Below are 17,551 nucleotides of genomic sequence, written 5' to 3' on the forward strand. Positions count from 1 at the left end.
AAAGGCTCTGGAAGGATTGGACTTAATGGATCACTTGGTTTCTTCTTGTTCCATGTTTCCTTGTGCTGACAATGGAAATGGAAGTTGATGGAGTCAGTCTTACAAACATAAGTAATTGCACACAGAGCTACCCATAGTGTTGTTCAGGAGTGATGGCTTAAGTTTCAACCTCTCATTAATAGGCATATGAGAACATGAATGAACCCCAAAACATCCAAACTACAGTTTCAGAAACACTTTATTATTTTACTTTGTGCATAATTCAGTTACATTGTGCCAGGAAGGAAACATTTCAGGAAAAAATACAGTGTGAAATTTCAAAATAAATTCACTTCCAATGATCATTTGTGCAAGAAAATGAAATAAGCATTTCACAGATTTCTGTTGGATAAAAGTACAGACTGCTTAGTTATTGCGGCTGCAATCATCAAAACATAGGTTACATTCACCAGTCGACAGCATAATCATTTTAAGACACATTCAATAAAGCATAGGGAAGGGCACAGGACTTGAAATGTGACACCAACATCAGTATAAACCAGCCAGATTAAAATAAAAGTCGAGAAAGTCTTAGTAGCATTGTCACTAGCATTTTAGGAAAGGCTAATGGTAGGAGTAGGAGTCTCAATATATCTACTTTAAGCATGAAAATGACGCAACAGTACAAATTGTCCTTCCAAATACATGTCTCAAAGTGAGTCTGTTGAGTTGTATGCTAAAGGACAAAGTACTGGTGATTACAAGTCTGTCACCAGTGGTGGGAGCATTATCAAGTGATGAACTCAGATCATCACACATTAAAGTATCTTCGTTAAATACAATCTTTTTCTGAGCGTATTATAGAATCTAACTGCACAGGAGATCATTTGGCCCTTCGTGCCTATGCTGGCTCATTGGGCTTTCCCCACAACACTCCCTTAAAGTGTTTATCCAATTCCTTTTTGAAAGTTACTATTGAATCTGCTTCTATCACCCTTTCAGGCAGTGCATTCCAGATCATAACAACTCACTGCGTAAAACAAAAATTTATATTGATATACTGAAAACGACTTGTGACATTACATAGTATCCCAGACTCTCTAAGTTGTTCATTAATTATTGGTAAAGCCAGAAAAGTTTGAATTCTCCTTAAGCTTATGCCAATCTTACTTTTTCCATCCTATCAAGACACTACAGATAATTTCATTTCAAACCTAACTGCTACTCAGACCTACCCAGCTATCATTTGCCACATACCGAGCTATCCTCTACTAATGTCCTCACATCTCTAATTATACAGTACAGTAGCCTCCTAATCATACAATCTATTTTAGGTCTGTGCTATTTTGAATATTCAACAATTGTTCTGAAGCCTGCTGTCTCTTTCTCACCCACTGAATTTGATGAGAAACCCTTGGAGAAAAGTTCTTTGTAGTTACTGATGATGCGACACAATGGTAAGTTCCAGTCAAACAGTGACAGGAATTGATCTGTCCTGGGACACAACTCCCTAACATTCACAAAAGAAAGAAATTTAGAACCTGAACAAAAACAAATCCACTGAGAATTAGGCAGGCTTGATGTTGCTACCTGATACAAATAATTACTTAACAAATGATCTATTTCAAATCGAGAAAATACCTCCAATTTAATAGCTGCCTGCAATCATTCCAAGCACGTGCTTATTCATGAGATTTACCCAGTATACATGCCCGAGGAGTCAGAATGACCTCCGTATACAATAATAAGTTTTACAGAATCTCTCAGTAGTGGCTGTTTTTTTTCAAATCAGCATTAATAGTTTTAAAACCACATGGAGAATGCATTATATTGCTTTATTGTGTACAACTTAGAGAGTCTGAAAGATAAAAGCACTGGACAAATCCCTGGATATATAGCTGTTACTCAATTATAAGCTCCACTGTGTGAGTGATCACGGCACAAACACTTAAAAAAAAATCACAAAAATCTTTGGGCCTAACACTATTGCCCCTAGCAACAGTCCATCAGCGATGTCACAACAGTATTTTATGACCCATCTAAATCATTTAAAAAAGATAATTCCATCCTCAATTATACCTTCACTATCCAAATACTGACTAAGTAAGCTTTTAATGCTCTGAAAATGTTATTCTGTTGGTCTATTGTACTGTACTGTAAATTTATGGAAATTACCTTGAGTAAGGGGAAACCAGAAAGATCTGGGACAATAAAAACTTTCTCCAACACTTTTACTTTCAGAAATTGTATCTTCTTTAATAGTTACAAGGTATCCTTAAATTAACAACATAACTATGTTTTTACATAAATGATTCCCCCTGTTTAAGCTGTCGGTTTTACAAGTGTGTGAATGTTAACACAGCCTGGATTGACTAAAATCAGAACATCTTCTCTCTTGTACAAATCTTCCATAATTTAATATTATCCCAGGAGTGCAGAAATGGAATATATAATGCTGGTAACTGTTTTGATATTGTGACAATAAACCCTGCTACCTGCTTCTCCTCAGAACAAATTGCAAACCTCACACTGCAGCAGTCAAAAGGCCTTAATCCATAGCCTCCACGGCCTGCTCTGACTAGTAGGCCCACCCCTAGGATTATATCAGCATGGAGAATACTCCCACATACTTTGTTGAGACCAAAAGAAATACCATTAAGGTTTTACCAGCTTTTTTTGCTCAAACTTTAACTCTATGAGTCTGGAAGATCAAAGTAAAAATGCTTTTTGGTGTCTAGGACGAAACAGATGTTGGGTGATGTGGAAAAATTCAAATTGAACCCCAAGGCAGGAGAAACTGTGGGGCGTTGAGCCTCAGCAACTGGTATACCCAGCTCATCAAAGTTCTACAAACCGGGCAATCAAACTGGCAGCTAGAGAAGCTGGTGGTCTAATATTACAGTTAGGAGTAGTGAATGGGTTCCAGCTGTGCACCACCTTCTCAGAAGCTGGAAAGTGGCGGCATCTTTTCACCATTCACAGCCTCGACAAGGGAAGGCTTGCAGTTACTGGCGGACAAGAGTGGTGGGTGCTCGAAACTGTCCTTAATGTCAGCATTAGCAGACAATGTTAGCGCAGATACATTTCTGTCCAGATTGTTATCTTTTAGTGTAAGTTTCCTTAAGTTTCTTCAGTACAACAAAGGCACTGCTTGAGAATAAAAGCTATATTATTATAACATTAGAGTGGTATTTTCCATTCAAAAAATACAACTTCAAAAATACATATCTATATTTAAAAATATATGAAAAAATGTCCCTTATACCCGACTGGCAGCTTAACTCAATCGAGTGAACGAGCACTGCTTTTCACTGCTTATGAAATATATGGTAGATTGTACTGATGACCAACTATATCCACACTTTAAATGTGAGCCAATACAGTTTGCATACACACCATTGACCGGAGTTCCACCATCAGCGATTCAAATGCCTTGAAGCCGTCTGTTGGGCAACTCCACAAACTAAAGGCTCTAGCTTTAAACAGTGAGGTAGCTGCACTTCCATTTCAGTACATCCCAGAGATTTATAGCAGACCCATGAGGTAACCTCAATGCTTATATACTCCCCTATCTCAGGCCTAACAGACTAAAGCATACAAGAACATTCAGCAGCTCTGCAGACTGAAGATGGGTTGCAGACTGATAAAACTGGAAATTTTCTTTCAAGTCCCGGTGCCCGACCCTGGTGCAGTTTAACAATTCCACTATGTAACATGAAGCAAGTGAAAGAAAGGTTACATACAAATCCCGGGATTGAAATAAATCCCAGAAAATAGAAAACGCCCGACATAGTCTCCACACTGGTCACTGTGAGCCCATAGGAAAGTTTTATATTGCTACACTTAGGAATCTTATTCTATGTTAACATGCAGAAGTATATCGCAGTATTTATTTCTTATTAAATATATCTATATGGATCTGAGGATAACTGTTAAGAGTAAAATGGACTTGGGTAAATCTCTTCAGAACTGAGCAGTAACCAAGGGCAGATTGGGGAACAGGCAAACAATATTCATTATATTAGACATGTATGGGAAAGATCCTTGCAACCCCACCTGCCCCCAACCTACCAATACTCTACCTCAGTAGTAATCCTCTGTGATCCACTTTTGTTAAAATTTAGTCAGCATTATACAGGTTTTAGGAATCTTGAATCCATTAGTTCTTTCACAGAACACATAACACAATATGGTTTCCTACGAGTTTGTTCTATTGAAAGGTCAGACCTTTTAGTTTCTCCTTCCCTCCTCCCATTGCATGGCAGTTTCTTGTTTCCTAAAGTTCGCCTCTTGGAAGGGCAGGTGATCAGGATGCAGACTCCGATGGCATAGTCACCACCTTGTACCACAGCTTACACAAAGTAAGGTTCTCACGGGAAAAGAGTTCATCACCATGACCCCACTCGAGGTGGAATATCTCATCTCTTGCCACTTTCAACGGGATGGCAGACTCCGCATGGTGGCCAATAGTTTTGCTCTTCAGCCTCCACGGCCTGCACTATCTGGTACATCCCCACAGAACACTTTGTCGTGAGCAGCTTAAGGAACCTCATCTGTGTGTGGGTGGGTGGGAGAAAAAGGTCAACCAGTAATTGGACCATCAAAGCTGATGGTGGTATCAATAGCAAATAAAACAACTTGCAGTGGCCAAAGAGCCAATATGCTCAGTTTATCTCAAATGTAATATCTCATTATATTTTGAATCAATTGAAGATGATTCTGTTTTTCAGTGACACCAAAGGACACTCTAAAGGAAAGAGGCATTGTTCAAATGTTACATTCAAAGCCTATAATGCTAAAACATAATTGGAAGTTATTGTAAAATGCAATATTGAAGCAGCTTCAGAAAAAAGCATTGGCTCAAACCTTCTCTGAAAACCCATTTGTACAAACTGATTATAAAGGTGATTCCTGCTCTGGAAGAGCTCGTGCCTGGGTGCATGGGTACAACGGTTGGTCTTTGAGTAACTGAAGAATGAAACTCAAACCAAATGTAGCTGATGCCAAATATCACACAGGCACAACTGCGCAGTCTGGTTTCTGAAAGGTCAGTTCTACAGTTGCTTGTTAAAAGATTTCACCTCTGTAACCAACCCTGACATCATACAGTACCACCCCAGCATTTTATAGCATAACTGAGTATGACCATTTTAATGCTGGTCATACTCAGTTACAGGCCGTGTTCATTTGAAGAGGCTGTAGAGTATTCGTTTATCTCCCACTGACTTTTATGTAAATACACCAGGATTGACTTTCCAGAGGGATTCTCCCTAAACTATAGATGATTTGCAGAAAGCCTGCAAAAATGGCAGAAATATTTATGAAACTCCTCCAGTATTTCTGCAGATCTCCTGTTGATGTTACAGCAGATGAACACAGAATCATACAGCACAGGAGGCTATTCGACCTATCATGTCTGTCCCAGCTCTTTGAAAGAGCTATCCAACTAGTCCCACTCCCTTGCTTTCCCCATAGCCCTGCAAATTTTTCCCCTTCAAGCATTTATCTAATTCCCCTTTGAAAGTTACTATTGAATTGTTTCCACCACACTTTCAGACAGCGCGTTCCAGATCACAACAACTCGCTGCGTAAAAAAATTCTCCTCATCCCACCTCTGGTTCTTTTGCCGATTATCTTAAATCGGTGTCCTCTGGTTACCAGCCTTCCTGCCAGTGGAAACAGGTTCTCTCGATGCACTCTATCAAAATCCCTCATAACACGAGAACACCCCATGGAAATTCGACCCAATGTGCTTAATTGAATATGGTTATTTGCCTGGCAGGCTCCCAGCTATTTTATTTCCCATTCATTCGATCCCATTCATTTGATTGAAATTATTTAGCTGTGTAAAATTTGCTGGTCCTGGCATAATGCAGTTATAAGCAGGGAGGTACTGTACTTGGAAATGAGAAGGTGGCCTGAGTCTCTTAGTAGCTCTACCACTATAGTTCACTGATAATTAGAAGTTATTTTCTTGCGCTAAAAATATTCGAATTATCCAATAATTCAAATTAGGCAATGTCAAGGACACAACAAATTGTGAATTTAGTGCCTAAAAATAACCAGATCATTCAAATTAAACAACTTTGAACTAAGAACAGTGGACTCTACTTGTGGTTTGGACTATCTATGTAGTTTTGGTGTCCAAATGGGTTGAGGGAATCTGAGCCTCTGAGTGATTTATAATCCAAGAATACAGAAGATGTATAGAAAAGCTTTAAGATTTGAAATTAAGGCTGCCATCCTTAATCCTCCAGGTCCAGGAATTGCTGTAGTTGGAGGCAGGAGTGCATCTCAGGTCAATTCCCGAATCCGGGATTTCAAAGTCAGGAGAAATCGGATGTCCATTTTGCTTTACCAGAGAGAAACTAGGAACCTGGATCTGCCAATGAGGAACAAGTCAGACATTAGTGCTTTCAAATTAGAATCCACAGATATTTAACTTTTATAAATTAAACTTTCTTCTACAGGTCTGGGTTATATTTTCCTGTATCTGCATTTAAATGATTTTACTAAACTGTTATAAGTTTTAGGAACATTAGAACAGGAGTGGGCCATTTAACCCCTCGAGCCTGTTTCCGCATTCAATGAGATTGTGGCTGATCTGTGACCCAACTCCATATACACACCTTTGCCCCATATCCCTTCATACCTTTGGTTAACCAAAACCTATCAATCTCAGATTTTAAATTAACAATTGACCTATCAACTGCCGTTTGCGAAAGACAGTTCGAAACTTCTACCGCGCTTTGCATGTAGAAATATTTCCTAATTTCACTCCTGAAACATCTGGCTCTAATTTTTAGGCTATGTCCCCCCTGTCCAAGACTCCACAACCAGCGTAAATAGTTTCTCTCGATCTACTTCATCAGTTCCCTTTAATGTCTTGAAACCTTGATCCAATAACTCCTTAATCTTCTAAATTCCAGGGAATGCAACTCTAGTTTGTGTAATCTCTCCTCATAATTTAACTCTTGGAGTCCAAGTATCATTCTGGTAAATCTACACTGCATCCCCTCCACAGCCAATATATCCTTCCCAGAACTGAACACAGTACTCGAAGTGCGTTTTAACTAGGGCTTTGTATAGTTAGGTATTGTTTCTTAATCTTTACACACAGAGAAAAATGCGTCCCCTGTTTAAGGCCTCTTGGTCAATAATGTAAAATGAAGATTAAAAGTTAATGAAACTTGTATCGGAACTTAATAACTATGTGAAAATATGTCCTATCATCTCCTTTCAGTTACCCCCTCAAAGGACAGGATGAACATAAGAACAATAGAACTAGGAGCAGGAGTGGGCCATTTGGCCCCTCGAGCCTGCTCCGCCATTCAGTAAGATCATGGCCGCAACACCACTTCCCTGCCCGCTCCTCATAACCCTTGACTCCCTTATTATACAAACATAGAAACATAGAAACATAGAAAATAGGTGCAGGAGCAGGCCATTCAGCCCTTCTAGTCTGCACCGCCATTCAATAAGTTCATGGCTGAACATGAAACTTCAGTACCCCCTTCCTGCTTTCTCGCCATACCCCTTGATCCCCCGAGTAGTAAGGACTTCATCTAACTCCCTTTTGAATATATTTAGTGAATTGGCCTCAACTACTTTCTGTGGTAGAGAATTCCACAGGTTCACCACTCTCTGGGTGAAGAAGTTTCTCCTCATCTCGGTCCTAAATGGCTTACCCCTTATCCTTAGACTGTGACCTCTGGTTCTGGACTTCCCCAACATTGGGAACATTATTCCTGCATCTAACCTGTCTAAACCTGTCAGAATTTTAAACGTTTCTATGAGGTCCCCTCTCATTCTTCTGAACTCCAGTGAATACAAGCCCAGAATCTGTCTAGCTGCACCTTTAAAATATTCAAAGACCCAGCCTCCACAGTTCTCTGGGGTAGAGAATTCCAAAGATTCACAACCCTCTGAGAAAAGAAATTCCTCCTCATTTCTGTTTTAAATGGGCGATCCCTTATTCTGAAACTATGCTTCTTAATTTTGGATTCCCTCATGAGGGGAAACATCCTCTCTGTATCTACCCTGTCAAGTCCCCTCAGAATCTTATAAGTTTCAATAAGATCACCTCTTATTCTTCTAAACTCCAATGAGTATAAGCCCAACCTGCTCAATCTTTCTTCATATGGCAACCCCTTCATCTCAGGAACTTTCTCTGAACTGCCTCCAATGAAAGTATATCCTTCCTTAAATACTCTAGGTACTCTAGGTGTAGTTTTACCAATGCCCTGTACAGTTGGAGCAGGACTTCCCTACTTTTATACTCCATTCCCCTTGCAATAAAGGCCAGCTTTGGCATGATGAGTCAATGAACACACCTTAGTGCACACCATCAATGCCACGCATTAGTTAACATACCAGGAGATTGGAGGAGTGGGCCCTTCATCCTGCTGGTTTTGCCCTCCTTCCTGTCTCTTGTATAAGCCCAGCAGAGACAGCTCAAACCTCACAGTCTAATCATTATTCAGTAACTCCTGCTCGAAAATGTGCAGCTTCACGAGTGCTGGGGAAGGCAGCATCTTCCTCGGCTGCGGTTCCTATCCCTCTCCCCACGCCCTCTATCTGGCTTGAATGGCCTCCTTGCACTCAAATTTTAGTTTCCCACACGAAGAACGGCTACTTGAATGAGAAACCAGAAGCCAGGTAACTGTGGCAGCATCCCCAGGAGAGAAGAAAGAAAGGAAACCAACCCTCCAGGGGACGGCAAAAGGTGATGGTCGGATCTTTACTCCAGAGCTGTTACTCTAGCTACAAGACTTCATGAACTATTTTGAGGACCAAAGTGCAATTCTCCCAATGAGAATGTATCTATACACAGTCCCACCACACTTAGCACAGATAGCTCCCTATGTCGAGCAAATAACGCCAATCATTTGCTAATACCATAAGGAGTCAATTATTAGCGTGCTGCTTAGAACATATTAAGCATGCCGGTTATTTCGGGCAGTTCAATAGGTTCTGCAAACAATTCACACTTCAGTAATCCCCTGCATTTACTGATTTATGCAGGTGAAGGAGTAACGGCATGCACACATTTCCACCACTGCATTGGTGAAATACGCCCATTGTCTTGGTAATTAGATATTAGTTTAGAACAAAACGGTTCCAAAATGGCTTTCCTTCATCCAAGGCATCAAAATAGAGCCGTGAAGGGGGAGAAAGAAAGGCATGATAGAAACGGGCCGTGAATTTGCAGGCTGCCGTTTAATCCTCAGCAACTGAATACTGTTTGATTTCTGCCTTGAAATGAATTCCATGTTGCTGTCGAGCATATGTTAGCAAGCTTCAGACATTATGGAAACGAGGCCTAAAATTGGAGATTGATGTACCACACAACCTATCTATGCTTTAACCATCCACCGCCTATAGCGGGCAAACTGCACTAACACCAACGTGCCAGTTATAAGCAGTGTGGAGTGTCTGAGCTCTCCTTCGAAAAAGCAATCACTTACCAGATTACTGATTCCTGTGGCCACCTGGCCAACTGTAGCCCTTCGCATATCATGTACAATCAGACACTCTCCACTGAATGTGTGAATCCTGGCTTCAACCCCTAAAATAGAAAATTGCTGCAGTTAGTCACAAGGAACACTGGGACTTGGGTTTCAGCTGTCTCGACAAGTTGTAATCAAGCCTCTCAAAAAAAATGCAAACGCTGCACTGCCGTATCAATAACCTTGTGCAGTTAGCGGCTTAGATTTTAGCACTTTTTCACTAGTGGCCCCTGCAGATCTTGTAACTTGAGCAAGGGAAGAGGGGCTTCTGGCCCTCCCACTTCAGTTTCTTTTTGGAGCAATGGAATGGGGGCACTCATTCTGAGGGGCACGCCCAAGAATCCAGCAATAGGCTGTGCGCCTGGGACCCACTAAGCTCTGAGGAAGGCAAGGGAGGCCTGAGAACAACATAAGAAATAGGAGCAGGAGTAGGCCATACGGACCCTCAAGCCTGCTCCGCCATTTAATATGATCATGGCTGATCCAATCATGGACTCAGGTCCACTTTCCTGCCAGCTCCCCATAACCCCTTAATCCCTTATCGGTTAAGAGGGAGCCCTATCTTCTTCTGCAGCCTCCCTATGAATCTTCAGGCTAGTGACAATCTGACTGTTGTTTTCTAGCAGAAGCTTGAAGGCCCAGGGGTCAGGGGCCAGTCCCACAGTTGTGCCTATGTTCCTGCCTCATTTCCCAGTGCAAAGCCCTGCAGGCCTACACTGGGAAAGTGACCGGGCCATGCAAATGAGCATGATATCATTTGTTAGTGTCACAATTCCTGTAATCGTCTTCTGCCAGTACAATTAATACATCATAAAGAACTCAAGGAGCATTATGGGCAATAAATGATTTGAGTTTTAATTTTTTCGCACCAAATGTCATGCATTGTATTAATCTTAACATCTTGTGGACATCTTAAGATGCACATCACACAGTCTGCAGTGTTTTAAGGCAGCAACACATCCCAAAATTAGTCCAAATGTCTATCACCAGTTGAGTGAAGAAATGATTGTTTTAAATTTACTTCTTACTAAATCTGATGTCATAAATCACTCGATTTATTAACAAGATCTCAAGCCCAAGATGTGTTGCTGCCTTTGGACATCACGCAGAGCGTGTACACAAGAGAGAGATTTAATGATTTTTACTGTTTTAATTTCCTTGCAAGGATCATTGCAGCAAGGTTTTAAGAATCAAATCATGTAAGTAATATCAGAGTTTGCTTTACTGATTGATATCAGGGAATATTCAATCTTTCTGTATATCAATATGCAATATGTAGGAGAAGAAAGATTTTGGACACTCAACTCCACCATCCTACCTGGCAGATTGTTCTAAATATTTATCACTTTTTGAGTAAAGACAGTATCAAAGAACAGTTTTAAATACTTTTCACTCATTTAAACCTCTGCCTTTTTAACCCACTGGCCTGACTTATCATGAAGTGATATCCTGGGTTCACCTATCTATGTTATTTAATATTTGTGATAGCAAATCGCCAGCCCATTTTACACTTTGCCCAATTATTTTTTCCATTGCAGTCAATGGAAAAGAAAAACTGGCGGCTGATTCGCGATTGCCCATTTTGCACTAGTGCCCCAGACCAATTTCACCCCCTGTGATTCTTGATGAGGACCCCACCGCCCCCTTAACTTTACTTCCCTCAGGGTTCAGATAATATTGGTCACCCCACACCCATGATTTACAATATCATATAAACACTCTTTCGCTTTGCAGCTTGGTGATACTGTGGTAAGCCTCCACTGGTTGTCTATACAGAGTTCAAATGGGTGTTCTTACTAAGCCTAATTATCGCAAAGTGTCTTTTATTACCATTGAAGAGGCTTGGCATGTCCTGCTGGTGATCTAGTCGTTGACTGAGACTAAAGCTGGTGCTGTGTCCATCAGTCTGACTGTTCCATGACATTGAGTGAATTCCAGAACTGTAGTTACCACTCATGCTGGGCATTCCTTTCTGGGAATCCTGGTAAAAGATGGTACATTCCAGGTTAAAGGTCAGGTGCAGCACTGGAATTTCTTAGCACAAAATACCAATGTAGTGTTAGGAGTGAACAAAACCTCTTTGTTGTGGGCTAGCTAGCCCGCTACAATTCAGTCATTCCATATAGTTATTAAAAAAAAAGTTTACATACTTTAGTATCAACCCTTCAAAGATTCTGCTTCTGCGCCAAAATAAGCAACAGAAGGCTGAGATTGGTAATAGTAACGTTGAAGATTTGCTTAGCAATGAAGTGCCAGGTACAGTCATGTGTACTGGTGAGAGTTTGTAGGTAGCACTTTCCAATCCCACATTCTTATTAAAAACTTGTATTTATATAGCGCCTTTAACGTAGTAAAACGTCTCAAGGCACTTCACAGCAGTGTTACAGATAAACAGATAAATTTGACACCGAGCCACAGAAGAAATTAAGGCAGATGACCAAAAGCTTGTTTAAAGAGGTAGGTTTTAAGGAGTGTCTTAAAGGAGGAAAGAGAGGTAGAGAGGTGGAGACGTTTGGGGAGAGAATTCCAGAGCTTAGGGCCCAGGCAGCTGAAGGCACGGCCACCGATGGTTGAGCAGTTATAATGAGGGATGTTCAAGAGGCCAGAACTTGAGGAGCGCAAACATCTTGTGGGGTTGTGAGGTTGAAAAAGATTACAGAGATAGGGAGGGGCGAGGCCATGGGGTGATTTGTCAACAAGGATGAGAATTTTGAAATTAAGGTGTTGTTTAACTGGGAGCCAATGTAGGTCAGAAAGCACAGGGGTGATGGGTGATCTTGACTTGATGCGGGTTAGTACACGGGCTACTGAGTTTTGGATGACTTCAAGTTTACTTAGTGTGTGGAATGTGGAAAGCCGGCCAGGAGTGAGTTGGAGTAGTCAAGTCTAGAGGTAAAAAAAGACATGAGTGAGGGTTTCAGTAGCAGAAGAGCTGAGGCAGAGCCAGAGGCAGGCAATGTTACAGATGTGGAAAAAGGTGGTTTATGCCGCGCATATGTGGCTGGAAGATCATTTCAGGGTCAAATATGACACCTAGGTTGCGAACAGTCTTGTTCACCCTCAGATTGATGCCAGGGAGAGGGATGGAGTCAGTGGTTAGGGAACGCAGTTTGTCACGGGGACCAAAGATAATGGCTTCGGTCTTCCCAATATTTAATTGGAGAAAATTTCTGCTCATCCAGTACTGGATGTAGGACAAGCAGTTTTACAATTTAGATACCAAGCAGGGGTCGACAGATGTGGTGGAGAGGTAGAGCCGGGTATCGTCTGTGTACATGTGGAAACTGACTCCGTGTTTTTGGATGATATCTCCAAGGGGCAGCATATAGGTGAGAAATAAGAGAGGACCAAGGGCAGATCCTTGGGAGACACCAGAGGTAACGATGCGGGAGTGGGAAGAGAAGCCATTGCTGGAGATTTTCTGGCTACGATTAGATAGATAAGAATGGAACCAGGCGAGTGCAGTCCCACTTAGCTGGACATTGGTGGAGAGGCATTGGAGGAGGGTGGAGTGGTCAACTGTGTCAAAGGCTGCAGACAGGCCCAGAAGGACGAGGAGGGATAGTTTACCTTTGTCACAGTCATAAATAATCTTATCCATGACAGATTAACACAGTTATCTATATATCATGTATTAAAAATCTTATACCTGTTCACATTTTCTTGCTTTTGTTGTCACACTTTTGTGCCAAATTTTCCCATTATAAATTTCTATGCCTACATTTAGAATGGAAATTGCCTATGTAAACTTGCTGTGTTGTAATTATACCCTCCCACCAGTACTGGTGCTGTAGCATCTTAGTTTGGTGTCTCCAATCTCCTCAGCTCCAACTAACTCTACTTCTCTGCTTCCCAAACTGCTGTTCCTTTATTCTATAGATAACAAAAAATTAAAATACTGTATATAAATAAGGGCAGAATCTAATCTGCCCGATGGGAAACTGACGAGCTCAGACAGGCTGCCAATTTTACATTCCACCCAATTTCCCGCTGGGCAGAGTAGGTTAACATTACTCCCCTGGTCTTGACTCCCTGTGTGAAATGCCACGCAAGATCAAACAATGATTATTTTTTTAAACTACACTTGTTTACATATTGTTGACATAACTCTGGCTTGTTGTCCTAGTTAAAAAAAAAGTAGTGAGTGATAATGTGATAGGCCCATGCAAAGTGGTATTGCGCTGTTTATACCTTGTCACAGTCATCCATTATACTGTATGCGTCGCTGCTTAAAACGTCGAATATGTGGTCCTCCAGCTTTTCTGGAAATACTTGAGATAGGTTGTAAAGTAAAAATTCTGAAACATGAATTCAAATGACTCAGATTAGGAAATAAATGGTCAAGACATCAAATCAGAGTTTCAACTGCGAGCCGCATAGTTATTCAAGCTAAACCGGTCACTTTGTAAGCAAGCTGGTAGTGACAGCACCATGGTAGTGATCTAGATAAAAATTGCTGATGAAAAACAGTGCACTCGCGATTAAGAAGTAATGGGTATCTCAATTCTAAAGTCTCCTATATTCCTTCCCCCTATTCAAAAAGAAAAAGACTTGCATTTATATCTCGCCTTTCATGACCTCAGGCCATCCCAAAGCGCTTTACAGCCAATGAAGTACTTTGAAAGTGTCGTCACTGCTCAGATTCCTTTTCTCTTGGCTGGCAGGTGACCAACCCCCGGGTCCTTGCCTGTGCCATCTATAACTCGGCACGAGACATTGCACTGCAAGTTCTCCCACTCTAGGTTTCTCGGCTTTATTCAGCGTCCCCTCTGATGACGGAGGTGAGGAACTCAACTTGAGGGGAATCTTTACTGGAGACCATGTCCCCCCATGCCACAGACTGCACCAGTGAAATGCCAGTGACAAGCTCACCAAGGTAAGCATTCTTGTTATGGCTACTTCCTTGTGAAATTTGATGGAAATATTCCAAATGCCCCTGCACAACATATGAATTTATCATTTTAGTAATTTCAAAAACATTTAAATACTTGTGATCTTGAGAAAAGAAACACCTTCCGGTCATTGTTTCAGAAGGCAGAAAGCAGTATGTGTTACCTTTCTGAAGTGTCCCATATTCTTCAAAGAGTCTCTTCTCTGCCTCACTGTTCTGGAGTGAAGACAATGATAACAGCGGTGAAGAAATGGATGGATCCTGCTCATCACTGCAAGGCTCAGCCACTTCTTCAGGGAACTGTATCTCCTTGTCTCGCAGAAGCAGCTGGCTAAAATTACAGGCCAGTCTGATGGTGTTTTTTGGCCGTGGTCGTTTTTGGTAGACGTGTGATGAACTTTTCTCGGTCAGAGATCCCACTGAGCCCATCTCGCCGGTGTTTACTGGATCTCCCTTCAGGTAGCGGGATCTGTGCTTGTTTGTATCCATGGCAACTGGCACAGCATTTGATCCAGGAGGGGTTTTTGTGGCACATGGTCCAGGGCTCTGATCCACCGACAGAGGGGTCACTGGACCATTGTTGCCATCCTCTGACTTAGCAGCACTAGGTACCTTCTGGACATGATTACTTGGAGGACCACCCATAACTCCTGCAATACAAACCAAAAGGCAAATTAAAAATTAAAGTTTTCAAAATAAACTAAAATTACACACAAAAAAGGGACCCTGCCTTAATTGGAACATGACAATTTCCACCCACCTTTAGATTAACCCTAATATAAAAGCAAAATACTGCGGATGCTGGAATCTGAAATAAAAACAGAAAATGCTGGAACTCTCAGCGGGTCAGGCAGCATCTCCTGAAACGTTAACTCTGTTTCTCTCCACAGATGCCGCTTGACCTGCTGAGATTTCCAGCATTATCTGTTTTTATTTTAGATTAACCCGGTTTGTCACATGATTCTCCGTTCAACACAATGAGGACCTCTGCTCATGTTACCTATGGTCAGAAGATGCATGAAGTGGCATGGGCTGAATCACCCTTAGATTTTTCTCTCTTGCTCGGGGGAAAGTTTCACCTTCACTGAGTAACTGTCCTCAATGGCTTGGGCCCAGATAAGGGAGCAGGAGCTCAAAGTCCAGGCGTACAACGCCATTACATGTGGCTATCTAACATCCATTAATCTAAGCCTGTGCACTGGCCTTTATGCCACATATTTTCATTTAACAATATGACAAGAAGCTTTTAATGGAAGTATTGAGCAGATGGGTTTACAGAAACACCCTCATTTAAAAACACACAGCTAATTGGAAGTACACTCGCTGCAGGCTGCATATTTGTATTGCAAAATAAACCTCCTTTGAGTTATCTGGCTGACGAGCCTTTTCTGGACCGGAACGGTCAATGGCCACCAGGAGACTGATCCCCAGTGATGCTGTTTTCCTTCCTGCGTCAACTAATAACACAAAGTTACTGGACGCAGGAAGCCTAATGCAGGCTGTATTATGTACAAATTGCATCTGATGCAGCCTGCAGGATGGAGGTTATTTATTGCACTATTGAGACAGAGGAAGAGTCTTACAGTTCGCTCACTTTAAAAGGAGGAAATGTTTATCAAAAACAGTGGATTATGTTTTGAAATGTCTAATTTTTTGAATGCTCATCAAATTGAGGGATATTATGAGGCTGGGGTAAAGCTTCCTCTCCACTTAACCAACAATGCGCTTTATCCCCAGCCTCAGATCGACACCTCCTGCTGCATTCGTGCAACATTACCACTATTCACACCTACATTTCTCATGGCTACGTTAAATGAGACTGCCAATTTAGTGCCCACTTATAGGCCTGAGACTTGTAGATTTGAGCCAATAAGAAACTGGGTTGAGACTTTGAGCTCACTCACTTTGAACTTTTACTGACAGCAAGAAAAAAAAAGAAAAAAGACTTGCATTTATATAGCACCTTTCACGACCACCGGACGTCTCAAAGCAGTTTACAGCCAATGAAGTACTTTTGGAGTGTAGTCACTGTTGTAATGTGGGAAACGCGGCAGCCAATTTGTGCACAAGCAAGCTCCCACAAACAGCAATGTGATAATGACCAGATAATCTGCTTTTTTGTTATGTTGATTGAGGGATAAATATTAGCCAGGACAACGGGGATAACTCCCCTGCTTTTCTTTGAAATAGTGTTACATCTTTTACATCCACTTGAGACGGCACCTCCGACAGTGCAGCACTCCCTCGGTACTGCACTGGAGTGTCAGCCTAGATTTTTGTGCTCGAGTCCCTGGAGAAGTGAGAGTCCCCCCCCCCCCTCCCACGCACAGCGTAGTGGGGCCTACATACTAAATAAGCCTAGACAGCAGTGAGGTCCCCTTGAAGCCATTGGTCTTCCAGGTTAAAAGGAGACTTTTATCCTGTTAGTCAGGACAGAGCTCAAACCCAGGTGGTTGGAAGCCATTGACAGCTGCTGGTAGAAAGTGCTGTGCATTCCTAGCAACAATTGAGGATTTTACAGTTTCTTCTCCCGTAACCAAGCACTATTGGGACATAAGCATACTCGGCTGCAATAAAGGAGAGTCAGCTCATTGAGCCTCAGCCTCTACTTACGCTGTCGCAGTGCTGCCAACGCTTTGTTCACCTCTGCACGAAGTTCTGCTATGGTAGCTCGGTATGTTGAGTCTTTCACTAAACCGGCCTTGATCACATTAGCTGTGTATGGACTGCACGTGGGTGGGATTTCATCCACTGGAGGATCTTGTGTCACAATCTGTGGGAGAGAGAAAAGGAAGTCAGTGGTAATGCATAATCATGCTTCTATCTTTGGAGCAATAACTTCAAAAACAATTGTCTAATTACAATGGACAAAGATGATTCTTTTTTAAGATACTGTATTGAACAAAAGTTAGGTCCCTCAGAGGGCTGAATGAAGTTCACAAGGTCTATTGTGCCTCAAGGCCTTCTTTTGACTATTCTTTGATGTGATGGGAAATACCCGCAAGGCATGAATCCCCACTCTCCATGGCTGCATGGAATGAATCCCAGTTTCTGTGCCGGAGAGGCCTGGGGGGAGGGGATGGGAGGAGCTTTGGGAATTTGATGGTCCGATGCTATTCTTTCAGCTGGCTGTAGCAGCACAATAAACAGCCCAGCTTGAACTGGGCTTTTG

The 17,551-nt window shown here is 41.8% G+C and overlaps 1 protein-coding gene across 4 annotated transcripts in view; it reads right to left on the minus strand.

Annotated features, from left to right (window-relative positions):
- Positions 1-255: 255 nt before the first annotated feature.
- Positions 256-17,551, minus strand: part of map3k14a (mitogen-activated protein kinase kinase kinase 14a) — a 62,442-nt gene continuing 45,146 nt past the window's right edge. For all 4 annotated transcript variants that reach the window (XM_070864715.1, XM_070864716.1, XM_070864713.1 and 1 more), the window contains 6 exons: positions 16,993-17,152; positions 14,544-15,029; positions 13,680-13,786; positions 11,319-11,469; positions 9,447-9,547; positions 256-6,361 (listed from right to left, as the gene is read on the minus strand). In XM_070864715.1, coding sequence (XP_070720816.1) covers positions 6,197-6,361; positions 9,447-9,547; positions 11,319-11,469; positions 13,680-13,786; positions 14,544-15,029; positions 16,993-17,152 — 1,170 coding nt within the window. In that variant the 3' untranslated portion in view covers positions 256-6,196. The remainder of the gene's footprint in view (positions 6,362-9,446; positions 9,548-11,318; positions 11,470-13,679; positions 13,787-14,543; positions 15,030-16,992; positions 17,153-17,551) is intronic.

The sequence above is a fragment of the Pristiophorus japonicus genome, chromosome 21 (assembly GCF_044704955.1).
Source record: "Pristiophorus japonicus isolate sPriJap1 chromosome 21, sPriJap1.hap1, whole genome shotgun sequence".
Classification (NCBI taxonomy): Eukaryota; Metazoa; Chordata; class Chondrichthyes; family Pristiophoridae; genus Pristiophorus; species Pristiophorus japonicus.